General features: G+C 32.2%; 2 protein-coding genes and 4 non-coding genes across 6 annotated transcripts; 1 reads left to right on the forward strand and 5 right to left on the reverse strand.

Moving 5' to 3' along the window:
- Positions 1-2,676: 2,676 nt before the first annotated feature.
- On the reverse strand, positions 2,677-5,246 carry LOC104889711 (40S ribosomal protein S30). The gene is made up of 3 exons (XM_010674999.4): positions 5,089-5,246; positions 4,817-4,954; positions 2,677-2,943 (listed from the first exon to the last, which is right to left on the reverse strand). The coding sequence occupies exons 1-3, from the start codon at positions 5,090-5,092 to the stop codon at positions 2,897-2,899; spliced, it is 189 nt and encodes a 62-aa protein (XP_010673301.1). The 5' UTR covers positions 5,093-5,246; the 3' UTR covers positions 2,677-2,896.
- LOC125496177 (small nucleolar RNA snoR86) lies at positions 3,346-3,475 on the reverse strand. The gene has a single exon (XR_007272877.1). It is a non-coding gene; the product is annotated as a small nucleolar RNA snoR86 (small nucleolar RNA).
- Positions 3,645-3,775, reverse strand: LOC125496179 (small nucleolar RNA snoR86). Its single transcript, XR_007272879.1, has one exon. It is a non-coding gene; the product is annotated as a small nucleolar RNA snoR86 (small nucleolar RNA).
- On the reverse strand, positions 4,061-4,191 carry LOC125496175 (small nucleolar RNA snoR86). Its single transcript, XR_007272875.1, has one exon. It is a non-coding gene; the product is annotated as a small nucleolar RNA snoR86 (small nucleolar RNA).
- On the reverse strand, positions 4,410-4,541 carry LOC125496178 (small nucleolar RNA snoR86). Its single transcript, XR_007272878.1, has one exon. It is a non-coding gene; the product is annotated as a small nucleolar RNA snoR86 (small nucleolar RNA).
- A 2,634-nt stretch (positions 5,247-7,880) lies between the features above and the next one.
- Positions 7,881-9,524, forward strand: LOC104889712 (protein MIZU-KUSSEI 1). Its single transcript, XM_010675000.4, has one exon. It carries the CDS (start codon positions 8,477-8,479, stop codon positions 9,323-9,325), a length of 849 nt encoding a protein of 282 aa, XP_010673302.2. The 5' UTR covers positions 7,881-8,476; the 3' UTR covers positions 9,326-9,524.
- The last annotated feature ends 8,583 nt before the right edge of the window (positions 9,525-18,107 follow it).

Raw genomic sequence — 18,107 nt, forward strand, 5'->3', positions numbered from 1 at the left:
ATTTTGAGACGAGGGAAATACTGATAAATAGAATAGACAAATTGTTTACATTTGTAATAATTCACCATCAATCATGGCCAAGGGACAAACTATGAGAGATGATTGTTACGCTAAGATTATTCATCAAGTTTGATTGATTAATTAATATTTGTCGTCAAACACTTCTTTCGGATTTTCTTTTCAAGATTGAGTGAGAGTGAAGGTTTGGAAGTTTAGGATTGGTCTTTTGTGCAATTAATCCAATTCCGTGGTCAGCAGGGCAAGATCACAGTCAAACTACAATCAACTATGGTTGAATTTTGATAAATGGCATCTAGAATTATCTCCTTCTTTCACATGAGTTTCAAACTTTCAACTTTGAAGTGCGAATAAAATACCAACAAAAGTTAGTTCAAGTGGTAAGTAGTTTGATGTCGCTTGAGGAAGGTCTCAAGTTCGAGCCTCACCGTATGCAGAAACTCTTGTTGGGAGACTCACCCATCAAAGCCAGGTGTACAACTTGGATCGGACTCGAATGTAATCGGAGCAAACGGGTAGGCAACCAAAAAAATTACAAACATAAATAATGCAATAATAGAATTTGGAAAATGAGCTCTTTTCATCTCCCAAATAGCAAACCCCAGCCTCCTGAAACAGAGAGAAAGTAGGCCGTGGGATTGTTGGTTATCTCAAGCAAAGAAGGCCCATTAATTTTGCTCGAATACAAACCCCTTTTTTTAAGTACTTGACTAGACAAACACTTACATGTGTATATATTATATAGAATTCTATAGTCTGCCTTAGTTGAAATTGTTCGTTTGGTAAATGGTCATAAATAATACTCCCTCCGTTTCATATTAATCTACACACTTTGACATTTTACACTATTCATAAATTTCACTTTGACCATCATTTGTGCTTTATAAGCGGATGAAAATATAGTCATGTGGGATCTTGTTAGATTCATCATAACATGTATTTTATTAATATGTACTTTTTATAATTTTTACAAATACAAAACTAAAGATATATGTCCTCAAAGTTTTGCATTGGCATGCGTAAAAAGTGTAAGTGTGTAGATTAAAATGAAACGGAGGGAGTAGTAGTAGTAATAGTAATGCATTGTAATATAAATTTGTAAGGAAACTTCCATATATCATCACTCATTACGCATGGTAATGCTATCAGCTATCTCATCCCCACATATCCATTTTCTTTCTAAGATTTTGTTACCATTTATTACCACTTGTAAAAGTGGTATTAGGTACATGGTAATGAAAATTGAATTTATATAGAAAAATTCCTGTTTTGTGATGAAATTTCATTACCATGAGTACTAAGAATATAATTTCTTTAAAAGTTTACACTAGATTACATTAATGATCGTGGTCATTTTAAAAAGTTAATCTTAAGACATTTTTATGCGAAATTGATGGTAAGTGGTAACTAATTGTCATTGGTTACAAATCACTTTTTATAGAAATTACTCTTAAGTAATACTCCCTCCGTTCCAAAATATAGTTCCCATTTCCCTTTTTTCACGGTAATTTATGCAAGTAGGGATAGTAAAAAAAATTGTTTATTTAAATAAATGTTGTATGGGAAAAGATGATTTTAGAAGAGAGAATGGAGTATAATTGGTGAAAGAGCATTAATTGTAATATTTTGGTTGAATAAACAAAGGAAAAAACAAAATTCAAGAAGCAAATAAATGATGGGACACGGTTTTTCTAGACAAATTACAGAAAAATGTGAAACTAAATATGAAAATGGGAACTATATTTTGGGACGGAGGGAGTAGATGAAAGTCAACTTTCAAAAGGAGGTAAATAAAATTCCAATCAATTGTAACAAATTCATGTTAGTTCTCTAAAAGAAAGTTCATAACTGTTCCAATAAGTTCATATCAGTTCTCAAAAGCTCATTTAATATTGGGTGTGATACAACTTAATCTTTATTCTTCTAATTTGCAAAAAAGGACATTTTGAGAGTTTTTCATTAATACTATGGCATATATAATATCCCAGTTTTTCGTTTCACATTGATTGCATGCTTGAGTTATGGGTGATAAATTAACAAAATATAAAGATGAATTTAAGTGATAGTAAACGAAATGATGTAGATCATGTAATGGGGAAAATTTAATAGGGGAAACTATTATTCTCATTTTGGGATGAATTTACTTCCTCTTCAACAGCAAAATTGCGACAATTGAGTATCATTTATGAGGTACAAAATATTCAATTGTTGCATTTTTTCTACTAAGGAGATCGTGGGTAGCTGCATAGCTATGAGCCTATGACCACATATACAATCCATATTTCATCTCATATATCACCCTCATTCCCTTTTATTATCCCCCTCGATTCACAGGGTGTCATGATGGACAAAGATTTCTCAAAGAACCATCAATCCACAATGTCACAATACATGAAGATTTCTCAAAGAAGCTTCAATTCACAGATGCCATACTAGACAGATTTCTCAAAGAAGCATCAATTCACAGATGACATCGACAAAGATTTCTCGAAGAATTTCGTATCAGACTTGTAGTCATACTATTGCGTCAGCAACAAAGCTTCTTAAATCGGAACTCTATGCAGAATGCAGAAATGAAGAGACATAAAAACCTCGTCGACTTCCATTCAACAGCAAGAAAATCAAAGCATATTACTAAGTGGAATGGTGACTATGAGATTGAGGCAAAATTGTCACTATGATAGGAAAACAAAACGATGGGTTCCAACTACAGCATAGAAAAGGTCACGAGCATCAAAAAGTAGTAGTGATATGAGAATACACAACGTAAAATACTTGTAAGAAACCATCGATACTAAAAAAACAAATAGAAGAGGAACATTAGAATCCTAGAAATGTAATTGGTGTAGAGAGTTCACATTTTGTTGTTTATAATCTTCTACTTCTCGGATGAGTTTGGTCCTCTCTTCTTGCCGAATCCGACAACTGAAATCAGAAGTAACAAAATGAGAACCAGAACAAAATAATCAAGCAAACAATCAAATTTAACACCAGCAATATAGTAGCAGGATATCGTACATTCTTATTTTTGTGGGTGTGGGGGGGGGGGGGGGGGGGGGGGGAGGCTTGACAGCAGAAATATGAAAGTCTAACCAAGTACTATGAAGTATATTCAACTTATGTAGAATGTTATCACATATCACTATCCTTTCAGACAATAGTTTTGTTTTGACACATTGAGTTCAACATTCTTTTCGCTATATCAACTCAGGCTAAAACAAACAACAAATACATCTATACAAACAACAATCACAAAATACATCCATACAAACTACAAACAAAAAAAGTACGCTGAGTTCTATAAAATGTCAATAAGAAATTAAAAGATATCTAGCGATTATTTGGAGGTCATAATCGACTTGAGTACAGAGTTCAAAAGGCATGGAGAATCGCCTATGTTTCATACTGCCAACCTTCAATGCAGGGTTCAATCATTCTACCTTTAATGACCTTGCTCTGCTAATTGGCAATTTCTAACCAAAAGTAACAATCTGTTTAGAGAGAACTTCAGCGATATGCCTAAAAGGGCTAGCTAGAACTAAGAAAAGGATACATCTTTAAAAACACAGAGAATGATTGCTCTCAAGTGTGACAGTGATGCTAATAGCAATAAGAGAGACAGACAAAATGTAGCAATTTGTTCGAGTCCACAACCGACACAAGCACAGAGTTCAAAAGTCACAGAGAATCGTCCTATTTTTCATATTGCAAACCTTCAATGGAAGATTCGATCATTCTAAATTTAATGACCTTGCTCTGCTAATTGGCTAATTTCAACACAGAGTAACAAACCCGAAAAACAAATTTACTTATAAAGTTAAAATAATAAGCTTCAGCAAAACTTAACAACAATTAAATGAGCATATACAGCAATTCGCAACCAAAACTATCCGCCCTCCAACTGAGATTCTCCCCATTATACTCCTCTATCAAACGCTAAGACAGGGTGAATAAAACAACCAACGAATCATCGTTCAAACACAGATAACACGATACCCTTCAAATGTGAATATCGAAAGATTTGTGAAAAGAACCAAACGAACATGCAGCGATTTGTTCGAGGCCACAATCGACACAAAGCAGAGTTCAAAAGGCATGGAGAATCATCCTATGTTTCATAATTGCCAACCTTCAATGCAAAATTCCACCATTCTAAATTTTATGACCTTGCTCTGCTTATTGGCTAATTTCAACAAACTTCATGATTAGATGTCCATATACAGCGATTTGCAATGAAAACAATGTGCTGTCTAACTGAGATTCTCCCCATTAACTCCTCTCAAATGCCATGAAAGGGTGACTAGAAAACCAACGAATCACCGTTCAATCACACACAAAGCAATACCCTTCACGTGTGAATATGGAAACATTTGTGAAAAGAACCAAACAAACATGTAGCAATTTGTTCGAGCCCACAATCGACACAAAGCAGAGTTTGAAAGACACGGAGAATCATCCTATCTTTCATAATTGCCAACCTTCAGTGCAAAATTTCATCAATCTAAAATTTCATGACCTTACTCTACTAATTGGCGATTTCCAACCAAAAGTCATTCCATATAGCCTTAGATCTCAACATAACCTTCAACATATTCTAACATAAATAAATACCTTATGATTAATTTGTCACCAAAATCATAAACACATATAATCATCAACTTTAATGATGTATAAACACATTAAGTCAATTTGTACCAAAAATCAAATAAATCACCAAAACTAACTCAAATCACAAGCTTCAATAAAACATTAAAACAACAAAATCAATGATTTATGAGAAGATGAAAAAAAAACGTACCGGCAGTAACGAAACGGCGATTGTATTGCATGCGCTTGTGAGCGCGTCCACGTGGCTTCTTCTTCTTATCTTGAGAAGCAACTTTCGGAGTTTGACCTCTGACCTTTCCGGCACGTGCCAATGATCCGTGTACCTTACCTGTAACATGATTAACATCATCAAATTATCCGCCATTAAAACTCAAAAAAAACAAAAAAAAGTTCAGAGATTTCAGTTGAAGAGATGTAATAGATGAAGAATTTGGAGAAGAAGAAGATGGATTGGTAGATTACCCATGGCTGGTGAGTGATGTTGTTCGGATGTTGGTTGATTCTTCGCACTTTCTCTCTCCTAGATTGCGCCGATTAGGGTTTTGAGGTTCGAGTTTTCTTGTGTGTGAGTTTTTAGAGGTAAAAGAATGAGGTTGATATGAGTTAGGGTTTATTAAGGCCCAAGTCGATTTTACTCGGATAGGCCCGAATTTGGTGTGATAGTATTTGGTAAATACGCTATGTTCTTTTGAATTTATTTTAGTTGAATTGAATTAAACTGAATGGGACGAAATTTAATTGAACTGAAATAATAATAATAATAATAATAATAATAATAATAAAATGAACTGAACTAAACTGATCAGTAAATAAGTCCAAAAGAACATGACTCTCGTAAAGGTTAAGGGTGATAATGAGTTCGGTCGGTTCGCGAAAAGTTCTGCCTCGGTTCGGTCATAGCTCGGCTCGTGATGATTCGGCTCGAGACCTTCACGAGCCAAGCCAAACTACGACAAGCTCGGCTCGAGAGCTCGTGAACATGCTCGATTATTATGTTAATATAATTTAAAGCACTTTAAAATTTTATTATTAAACTAAAACACTTAAAAAAGTTCTCATACAATACGTATCCTTTAATACAAATTTTTACGTAGAACAATTCATGTCTTTCTTTTTGTATCTTTTTAAATCTATTGTCGTTTTTTACGTATATTTGTAAGTAACTAATTTGGTTAGGGAATTTTTTTGGTTTGGTTTGATGTTGTATTGGTTTGTTTTTAATTTGTCTCAAATCGAGCCCAAGATCGAGTGGGACCCGGACAAGCCGAGCTAAAATGAGCTACTGAGTCGAGCTCGAGCCTTTAGTGAAACTCACGAGCTCGAGGCGAGCTTCACTCACCGAGCTCGTCGAGCTCACGAGCCGAGCTGAGCTAAACAATAAAGAAGTCAAGCCAAGCCAAGTACAGTTCGGGTTCGGCTCGTGCGTTAAGCACCCCTATTAGATTTTCAAATCAGCGCGGCCCAAATTTTGATCAATTTAAAATTATTTACAAAATCAATAAGAAAAACCATATAAGATGTGAAAAAGTTGCAGAGTGGTCATGAAATGATTGAAAGAGATAAGATTTGAATAGATTTGCGACTTTTTCGTGACAAGTTCATGTCTCTTAAATCATCAACTTCGTCTAGGATTTTGATCATAAATTGTCATCGATAGAATGGATTTTGTAGATAATCTCAATATATATGAATATACATCGATAGAATGGATTTTGTAGATAATTTCAATATATATGAACTAGCTGCATATGCACGCGATGTGTGTGTCGACAATCTTATGTAGTTATATATAAATGGGCATGTTTTTTTTTATCTAAAATTATTTTGATAGTGATGTAGATTATTGAGGTTCTTTTGTAGATGCTATCATCTTTTTAAATTAAAGGTGAATGATTTTTAACTGTTCAATACTGTCACTGTAAAATTTGGTAGATGATTTAATATTTTCTTTTTAGCAACTTTCGTATAATTCTTTAACAATTATAGATGTTGATAAATCATATTGTTTGAACTTTGTAAATATGAAATATTATGTTATCACGATATGTTGCTAACTTTTTTTGGTTGAAGATTCTAATTGATTTCGTGAATTGATTATGTCAATCTACTTTGTTATTAATGGTATTGCATATTCCATTTTTGACCTACGTACTCATATGGCAAGTTTCATTGATTCTCATTTTTTAATTTTTTATAAAAAGAAAATATTATTTTAAATTATTAAAGGGTATTTTAGTCACTTCAAAAAAGGACACCACACCTCCTCCCTTGGCTTATATAATAGAGATATATGTTACTGAAAATTGATAATTAAACTATTTCCAATAGAAATATATATATTATCAAGTCGTATGTAAGACTATTGAATAGTGATAAGACTTTGGCACAAGCTTTAACGACTAACCCCAAAAAAAGAAAGCATGTCATAGTCATTCAACATGATCATCAATAGAGATATGTCATAATTCATATGTATGTTTAAAGTTAATAATAGGTGCAAATGTGCAATAGGTAAATATATAAAGGGAAGTAAGGAACTATCAAGTACATAATTAAGGTCCCATGCATATAAAGGAAGTGGTCACTACCTATAGGCACATGCATGGTCTGTCTGTTGAGTGAAATTGGAATTCTCATCGATACAAGAACTAATCTCATACCAGAAGAAATTAAGCTTTACAGGGTGTCATTAGCTAGGTGAAGCAGTATATTGCATATGACTTGAAAGTAACATCTTGTACTTTGCATGCTATCTTAAAACCACCTAATTTAGTTGGTATCTAAGAAGTGGATAACTAAGTAGTACTTGGTTTAGTAATTTGGTTTGTATTTGTGTGATCAGACTCTGTTAGAGGTACTTTAGGGGTGGGAATTCTCCCTACCATTCCCTCCAGCTACTTCCAATAATAAAGGGCCTTGCTTGCAAACCCGGGCCGGATTGAAAATAAAAAATCTTAAATTTTCGATTTGATTTCCACAACCTAACCTCGATTATAAGTGTTTTCTAAGGATATTAAGAAAGTTATATTACTCGTGAGCTGAATAATATATGAAGGATGTATGTTTTTATCTACTTTATAAAATTATCTTATATAATCGTCATAGTAATTAATAAAGTTTTACAATTGTAATTGAAAAGACATAAGGGAGAAAAAATTAGAAAAAAAAGGGTTATTGATCAATAAGGAGGATATATCATATATGATCCTCATATTATCTCATGCAATTTCATATTATGTACTACCACCAAGTTTTCTTTCTCAATGTTTTGTCCTCAAAATAAATAAAAATGCAAATTTGATTGTATTAACATTAGGTTATACTTCAGTTTTTAATTAGTACAAATTTTCTCAATATCGAAAAAAATAAAATAAAAAAAAAATAAAATTAAAAAATTAAAAATGATCAATCTTAATTTCATGATACATATAATGTCCCCCACCTCCACCCCCACCTCAAAAAAATGCCACCTTTTTTAGTCCTTCCATTACTAATTCAAGGGGAGGACCCCTCTCTTTTATCCTACTACATAAAAAGTTCCCAATTAATTGAAATGCACATTCAATCATCCTTGCCTTCTTAGTTCTTGGTACCTCCCCCCTAGCTTCTTCCTAAAAACAAACTTATAAATCTTATTACAAGATCTACAAATCCATTATATATCCCTCTTTTATTTCATCCAAAAAAATAACTCCACTTTAACAAAGTCTCCTACAACTAACTACCATATATACATATATATATATATATCCCTTCATCAAAAACACCAAAAACCCACATCTTTCAAAGTTTCAAAAACACCAAAAAAAACATCTTTCAAAGTTTCAAAAACACCCAAAACCAAAAAAAAATGCCATCCATACACTCAATCCCATTCAAAAAACTTCAACACCCATCTTCATTGATATCTCTTCTACGTAACTCAAACCCTAATTATGATTCAAAGTCTAAAAAATCAACCTCAAAAACATCCTCCTCATCAAAAGGTGGACTCTTTAAGATGTTCAAGCTATTCCCACTCCTAACCTCTGGTTGCAAGGTGGTGGCTCTACTAGCCAAGTCCCACCACCTTCGGCGGCCGTTGATATCGGATCATGCCACCATTATCACCCTCTTTGGGGCGCGGCGAGGGAAGATTACCTTAGCTATCCAAGAGAACCCTCATAGTATCCCTATGTTTGTTGCTGAGCTACCTATACTTTCTTCCATTTTCTACAAAGAAATGTCTTGTGATATTCTAAGAGTTGCCCTAGAAAGTGAGAATAAAACACATAAAAAGAAGGTTATGGAAGAGTTTGTATGGGCTGTTTATTGTAATGGTAGGAAGATGGGTTATTCCATTAGAAGGAAACAAATGTCTGATGATGAGTTACATGTTATGCATATGTTACATGGTGTATCAATGGGTGCTGGAGTGTTGCCACCATCACCACATAATAATAACTATCATCATGGTCATGCTCATCATGATCATGCTCGTGATCATCATCATGGTCATGCTCATGATCATCATGGTCATGATCATGATGATGATGATGAGAAGAAGGAGAAAGATGATGGAGATCAATTCACTTATTTAAGGGCAAGATTTGAAAGGGTTGTAGGGTCTAAGGATTCTGAGGCATTGTATATGATTAATCCTGATCATAGTGAAGGCCCTGAGTTGAGTATTTTCTTTGTTCGGGGTTCTTTTAATTAACTGTCTTATAAGAGACCGTCTTATTAATTAGAAATTATTTTTTGTTATGTTTTTTTTATTGAAATTAAAGAATCTTAATCTTTAATTTGTTGATTGGTGATGATTACTGATATAGAAGCTAGTGTTGTCTCATAGTTGATGTAATTTGAGGTATGTGAGGATTATATTTGGATGAATATAATAAGATCTAGAGAACACTGACATACACCTTTTAATCAGTACTAGCTGTAATTCGTTTGGTTTCCTTAATACTTCACATGATTTTTTTAAGGTAAAATTGGACTCAATATTGTTAACCCCACCAACTACGACTAGTAGCCTAAACACTACTAATTATGCGATGGGGTGTATTGTATATCATAAATGAGGACGGAAGCCTAAAATCTTATTGAAGATGGTTATGGTACACACTATACCCCACTTCATAGTTGTTGGTACATACTGCACCCCATTTTGTAGTAGATGGTGTTTGGGCTATCGGTCATAGTTGGTGGTGTTGGATGCACTCGAGCTATAATTTAGAGTGTTGATGCCAATTTTATCTTTTTTTAAGAGATCGATTAAACATACTAATGTAGATGAGATTCACTCTAAGCTAAATGACGACATGCACATTTGCATTGTGTTATTAGTAATTATTACAGTTTAAGTTTTTTTTACTTCAAATAAATTTATCAATCGAAAGTCAAACTTATATAAGCACTTCATGTTTGAGATTGTAGTTTAACTGAAGGGGGCTTTTCGCAAATGCAAATCAAATTGACAAATTGAATCAAATAAATTAAAAGTATTCTCCATCTAAACTACAATCATAGTATGTGGTTGAAAATCAACACTTTTGCTAAGCCTCTAATATCATTGATTCATTATAAAATAAATTCTAAAATGGGGTCATTGGTCTGTTAAATTTTTGGAATTGATTTTAATCTAATTCAACCAAATTGTAGAAGAGGAACTTATATCACTTGTGAAACAATAATGATCTCAATCAACGAACTTATTATATCAAATCAATTTTTAATTTCAAACTCTTATCAGAAGAGATCGATGAAACCCAGTATATGAGTTAAAAAATACTCATATGAGAAAATTGAGGCTGATCATCGTCCAAAAAGGTTGGTGACAACCTCTAAGCTCACAAGAGAAGTTTCGAATTTCGAAGGGGAGAAGAGAGAAAGTCATATGACGTAGTTATTTATTTATATATAGTTTAGCTTAGTTTATAATTATTAATTTTCTTGCTTTCTTAGATAAATATTGAGGATTGGATCGAAAGCCATAAAATAATTTTAGAAAACAAAAACAAAAGATTGAGAAGGAGCTTTGCCCAATTCCTCCCGGATTATACCACACCAAATCTAAAGCACTTTATTTTATACAGCATTATTTATCACATTTTATGCAATATTAACTAGTTATTAGGCACGATCTATGTCCGGGATAAGAAAAAATTTCATTTGTTAATATAATACTTTATGATAATAATAACACTAAATACAACTTAGGCTTGTGGTTAAAACTTTAGTATATGTACTTGAGGTCTTTGGATCAAACCCTATACTATGCAATTTCTTATTTTCTTTTATTGTACATGAATTACATAAACTAAAACTTCCTAAGGAGAGCGCCACGTGACACAACTTCATGTTTTCACGCCTTTAATATATTTGTATAGATAGTTGTGTATACAACATTTCTCATTTATTACACAATACTATTATCTCTTTGAAAACAACATAGAGGTTTTTTTTTCTTTTGAAAAAAAACACTTACTCCATTTATTTACAAGAATACCATCATTTAATTACAGGATTGTAATGGGAGGAACATAATTTGTTCTTGTCTGAAAGGATTTAGGCATTTCTCCTAGAAAAGATTGGCAATGATGGAACACGATTGTGACAAATCCCATACAAAATGAAAGGAAATGAAAATTTTGTTTTAGGTCAGAAAGAAAAATTGTTAACACGTTAAATTGGGTAAAGGTCTAATTTATGTATCCCTAATATAGGGAACAAAATTTCCTAACCTAGGAAGTTTAGTCTTTTGTTCCACGACATGCTTAAGTATATCATTGAGAGTTGAGACTGTTTTTTTTCAAATGATAAGATGTTAATTCATGTTAATAGTAAGAAAATTAAATAACATGATGCATATGTTTTCCTAAACATAGTTTTTTTAATTCGGTGCAAATTTTCCTAATTACATATTATTATTTTTTAATATACATCCGACTAATTACATAGTTAGCCCAACTTCTCTACTTTCATTCTCTCTCTCTTTTTTTTTGGGGATGAAAAAGTAGTTCCAAACTTGACAATGACTTTGATTATGAGTTTGAGTTTGAGAGACACCTAGCTAGTAGGGTAACCAAAGTAGGTTCCTTAGTCCACATCTGATTAGCAATTATTTTTCTTCAAGACAAAACACTACCTCTATTATTAGTATCATATAAGGAAAGGGGGCCTAGGGGAGTTGTGTCGTCCCCCTATAAATTTACTTAAATATCCATTAGTAAATTAACTACTATACAAGAAATTAAAGATGAAAAACAATGTCAAACTCAAATGTAGCACGTAAGAAGTTAACGTAAATGTTAATAGCAATCAAGTTATAATACAAAAAAAAAGAAACATTGAATAGAAGATGTAGTATATTAGAATTTTTTCCTTGAATAATACAAAAGTGGGTTTTAATTCCCAAGATATGCCCAAAAACAAAAAAATTCCCTGCGTACCGTCCACGTAGGACGGCACGCGAGAAACTAGTTTTTTTTTTTTTGTTTTTGCCCAGGTAAAGCGCTACTCAGAGTAGCGGTTTATATTTATAATAAACCGCTACTCTAAGTAGCGGTTTATACACATAAACCGCTATCTCAAGTAGCGGTTTATAAATATAAACCGCTACTCTGAGTAGCGGTTTACCTGGGCATCAAAAACCCTGGAGTTGGGGATAATACTACAAGAAAATACGTATCAACGACGGCTAAAAGCCGTCGCTAATGACCAAAAAAAAGTCGCTGAAATCACCGACGGCTTTAAGCCGTCGCTAATGACAAAAAACAGTCGTTGATTTCAGCGTCCGTTTTGGTCGTCGTTGTTGTTGTAGGAGTAGCGTTTTTCATAATAAACCGCTACTTGAAGTAGCGGTTTATAAAAAAAAAATCAGTAAACCGCTACTTCAAGTAGCGGTTTTGTTGGAAGTAGAAAAAATATATTCTCGCGTGCCGTCCTACGTGGACGGTACGCAGGGAATTTTTTTTATTTTTGGACATATTTTGGGAATTAAAACCCACTTTTGCATTATTTAAGGAAAAAATTCTAGTATATTTATGCTGAAAAATAAAAAGTAAAAAAGATTATTACATCAATTAAATATCTTATCAATCAGTTCACAAACAAAATCAAGTATTACAGCCTATGTTACCTGGACTCGGCTAGGAGTATCCGATATGGGTACGGATCCGAGTGTCGGGTACGACAATTCCAAAAAATCAGGACACGGGGACTCTGTCCGAAATTTAGACACGGGTACGGGTACGCGAAAATAATATTTATAATATAAAATTTAATAATTAATTAGCTAATTTATATTTTATAATTGTCTATTTATAATATATTAATAAAATTAATATATTATAAATAGAACAACTTAGCCATAGGTTAAGAAGAAAAAAAAATGTTTTAAGAAAAGAAAGTAGTAGAACTGAAGAAGGAAAGGAGAGAAGGAAAATAAAAAAGAAAAAAAGAAAAGAAAAGGCACAAAGTAAAGTCACGTGGACTTGTGAGAAAAAAAAAAAAAGAAAAAGAAAGAGAAAAGACGAAAACCAAAGGACAGAAGTACAGAACACGAGTTTGAAGAGAGAGAAGGAAGAGAAGTGAAGACCGGCGAGTTTGAAGTGAAGACCGGCGAGTTTGAAGCTCCGGTCGTCGAGTCATGGTGAGTTATCGCCTTTTCCTTTTCTCCTCTTCTTCTTTTCTTCTCTTCTCCTCTTCGAACTCTAGGGTTTAGAGCCGCCGTGTCCGAGTGAACTTTGCCGGATCCGACACGTATTTCGTACCGGTGTCGGTGTCGGTGTCGTACCGACACCTATATATGGCCAAATTTGCCGAGTCCGGGTAACAGAGATTACAGCAAAACAGGAAATTAACTAAATCAATCAACAAAGTGAAATGATTTATTTAACACAAAAGACTATGTTAATACAACATAAAAAATCCTAAATAAATTAGCTTCATATTCTTTTATCGTTCATCAAGTTTAATTTTAAAAACCTAAGATAAAGAATAAGTAAAAAATAAAAATAAAAAAGGGTTAGGTGATAAAGATTTGACCTAGAAATTTAGTAAAAAAAATGTCTAATTTTCAAATAGTTACACTTGTTTATTTATGCCCAAAAAGCTAGAATTTACATTTGAAAAGATAAAAAAATAAGCATGCATCGTGTGTAAATTTAGCTAGTACTATAACATAAATACTATTTTCTAACCATCTGATTTTTATTTTATTTTTGAATGATGATATAATCTGAATATAACTAAAGTCCAATTTGATTCAAGAAATAAAATTTTTATTCAAATATGAGAAATAAAAATATGAATTCAATTGAAAGGATTTGTAAATCTGATTTGACGTAACCTATTGTCATCTTTGATCAGACTAATGAATATACATATTGTCAAGCAATTAACTCCAAGTTGAAACCTTCTTTAAGCTTGTAAATGGTCCAAATTAAATTATCATATCGATCATTGTGTGAGGCTCAATTACATGATTGACAACTCATAATAATGATGGCTCCCGAAAAAAAGAAGTGATGGAAGACAAAAATTTCTTTTGATAATTTTTTTCATGACAAAGAAATTAAACTAAGCATTATGAGTTTTTTATTTCTTGCTTTGGCATATAGAAAATTATAAGATAAATAATGTAGACATATCAAAGCTTTCATGAGAACATTCTTTATATGAAAACGTGAGAACAATGGAATATTAATTCATTATATCAAATATGTAATCTGGCCTGTTTTGAAATATTACATAATAGTTCTTTTTCTTATCTTATTAAAAAAAATAAAAATTCTTTTCCTTAAAATATAAACCTTTTGAAAGATTGGCTACGCAAGGGGAAGAAAAGGGTTACAATTTAGCCAAAATGGGAAGACGCTCTTATTTAAGAGTTTTTGCCGCCACTTAATAACATGAAAACATTGAAATAGTAATTAATCATTTTTCTCATAAAAGTGTAATCCTATATTACGATATTACATTACTAGCCTTTTGTGCACGCGATGCGTGCGATTATAATTTTTAGGCCTAATATTAAGTAGTAAACAAACTGAAAATGCAAGTTAGTATTTAGGTTCACCTCCATTTTATGAATAAGATTCTTCCATGTTCTTTTTATGTTGTTATTCATTTTTGTGATTTTGAATAGTTTTTTGTTTCTCAAGTCTTATATGCGTATGTTCTTTTATAATCAGTATGATGTTCTTTACTAAATATCGTCATGTTCTTTTTTTTTTTTGGTTTTATTCATTTTTGTAATTTATAATAGCTTTTGATATGGATTTCAGTAATTTCTCTATGATCCCAAAATTGTAACCGAAAAATATAATACAATTTCAGTTTTTTTTTTCCTTGTTTAACTTCTAAATTCTGATTTCACAAATTGATATTTAAAAATTTTCATCATTTTAATTTTCTCCTTTTCTAAATGTTCACACTTTGAGTTTCAATTATATTTGAAATGAAATTTTAAGTTTTTCATACACAACTGATTTGCATGAAATGGTCATTTTTAATTTTTCTCCTTTTCTAAATTTAACACTTTGAGTTTCAATATAGGTGAAATAAAATTTAAATTTTTCATACACAATCTGATTTCGCATGAAATGGTTTTCGCAAATTAATGTAATTTTTTTTTCTGAAAATGGATTTTTGCAAAAGTTATCGCAAAAAGGTTTGATATTGTTTTGTTTTTCAAAATTTATTTTGAACATGGATATTTTGCAAAGTTTTGGGCAAAAATTTATATTGGAATTTTAAAAAAAGAACTAAATTTTAACTTTTTCATCAGTGTCATAAATGAATCAAATTTCATACACATCTTGTTTTCTGATTTTATATGAAACTGAATCAAATTTAAGTCTAATTATATAAAAGCCATTTTCAACTAATTGATATTATCTCCATTTTTTCAACTACATAACATCACTAATGTGAAATAACTTTGAAGATTAAAAGAATTATGTACCTGTTTGAAAGTTCGCAAATCGCCGATGACGAATGGTGATATCACTGTCAAAATCTTATGTTTTTCTCAGATTTTTTTATAGGTAATTTTTGTGAGTATGTAATTGTGAATGGTTATTGAGAACAATGATTTGTAAGTGAATTTTGTGAATGTTTTTGTATGTATTGACGTCCTAGTATATTAGTTTTAGTTTGTAAGTTAATTTTTAGTTTTTGTAAAGTTTCCTGATCATTTGAGTGATTTGCATGATTTTTACAACGTGATTTTCTCAATCCTATGAGTGATTTGTAAAGGTTCCTCATATAAGTGATTTTTGAGTGATTGTTGAAAATTAATTTCCGGTGGCTTTGTTCGACCCCCATTTTGGTCTTGAGATTCCTTTTGTAATTTAGAAAAGGAAGGGGGCAAAAAAGTCAGTTCAAAAGAGGACACCGTTGCTCCCCCCTTCCCTTATGTAATAGAGATAATAAGTTATAGAAAGTATAATCTTTTTGTAAAATTGGCTCCTAAGGGGGGAAAATGATTATATTCTTGTCAAAACGGATTACATATTAGTTAAAATCTAAAGAATTACTACAAAATATTCTGAAGTTCTTCTATAAGCTAAGGTTTGTTATGGTATTATCATATTACCATATGAACACTTTGACATATTATGAATTGATATAATGATATTATGGACAGATATGGACTCATGAGTAGGGGTGCTTATCGAACAAGCCGAGCCCGAATAACACTAGTCTCGGTTCAAGCTCGTTTAACTTTTCATGGGCTCGACTCAGCTCGTGAATTCGACGAGCTTGGAGGAATCGAGTTCGTCCCGAGCTCGTAATTAGTTTTTGTTGCTCGAGCTCGGCTCGTGAGCTCGACTAGGCTGGAGCTCGTTTTCGGACTCGGCTCAAGTTCGGCTCGAACTTGGGTTCGATCATGGCTCGGGATCGATTATGGGCACTTAATATAATTTTTAATATATATAAATAATTTTTTAATATAAATTAATTTTGGAAAATGATATACATAGCACTTAGGGCTATAAGGGCTATGTATAAGGTGCTTAAAATGGAAATAAAATATTGAATCAAGCATTTATTACCTCAGTTGATGTGAAAATGTGTCTTGAATTCTCAAACTGTTTCCATTTAAAGAAATATAATTAATGCTTATATGTAGCCCTAAGGGCTACATATAACATTACCCATTAATTTTTTAATATCAAAAATATTTATTAGTATAATATAATAATCGAGTTGTTCACGAGCTTTTCGAGCCGAACTTTGCTTAGCTCAATTCGATTCGTTTAAGTCTCGAGTCGAGCCCAAACTCGAGCCGAATTTTTGACTGAGTCGAGCCCGAACTGTTCGCGAGTTTGTCATACTCATTATCACCCTAGTAATCATGAGAAGACAAAGTAAGACGGTGGTTGATTTCAACTTTTTAAGTACAAAGGAAAGCAGCATATGGTAGCCACGCATTTGTGTTGGCGGTGAAAACTATTAAGTGGCGGCAAAAACTCTTATATAAGAGCGTCTCTTACTCTGTTCAATAATTGCTATAGGTGTGGTTTGAGTCACCTTGTCACAAGAAAAGTTAAGTTGAGCGAAAGAATTCGGTAGGAAGTTTTAATCAATAATAGTTCTCTTCTATAGGGTTTCATAGGTGTACTGAGATGTTTTGAATTAGGGAGAGAATTTTTCTAATTAAGAAGAAATGGTATGATTACAGTTAGGAAGATGAAGTATCCAAGTCCCATGTTTTTTTTTTTTTTTTACAAAGGGGGATACAACAAAAACTAAAACAAATTTAAAAGGTAAATTGCAAACAAGTTCTAGTACACATCTGCACTTTATCATGCGCTCACTGAACTTGTTGACGATTTACCTTTAAGAATGGAAAAAAATTAGCATCATGCAAATGAAAAATGGAAAAAAAAAATTATGATAGAAATATACAAATTTAAGTTATATATAGTTATATAAAATAGTATCAGTATGAATGGAGTTTTATCATCAACTTTAAAGGAGACCCATATTGTATTATAATCGTTACACAGGAATAGTTATTGCAAAGACATAATTATTGTTTTACATCTTCTATTTTAGTGCATGTGCTCGCACGCATGGTTCACACGTACCTACGTAACTAAGACTTTCAAAATTGAACAAACAATAATGCTCAATATAAAGAAACTAATCATAAGTCATATTAATAGCAAACTTTTGAAATAGGTCAGTTCTGATTAAAAGAAACCAACTAAGGAGTAATAATAATAATAATAATAATAATAATATAGAACAAGTAAACAACTACTGATTGTAAAAGACAAAGTCAACCACTATTTGTCTAAAATATTCTTTTTCAGAGACCGTAGCTTAGAGAGGAAGAAAGAAAAGAGAACATGCAACTCATTTTTCATCCAATTGTGTGGTTTGATCTCTTATTTGAGAGGATAAAGTAAGAAAAAAAAAAAAAAAAAGATCAACTTTCAATAATCCAATCAATCACACAATTAATTTTACGAAAATAAGTT

Source organism: Beta vulgaris, chromosome 3, assembly GCF_026745355.1.
Source record: "Beta vulgaris subsp. vulgaris cultivar EL10 chromosome 3, EL10.2, whole genome shotgun sequence".
Classification (NCBI taxonomy): Eukaryota; Viridiplantae; Streptophyta; class Magnoliopsida; order Caryophyllales; family Amaranthaceae; genus Beta; species Beta vulgaris.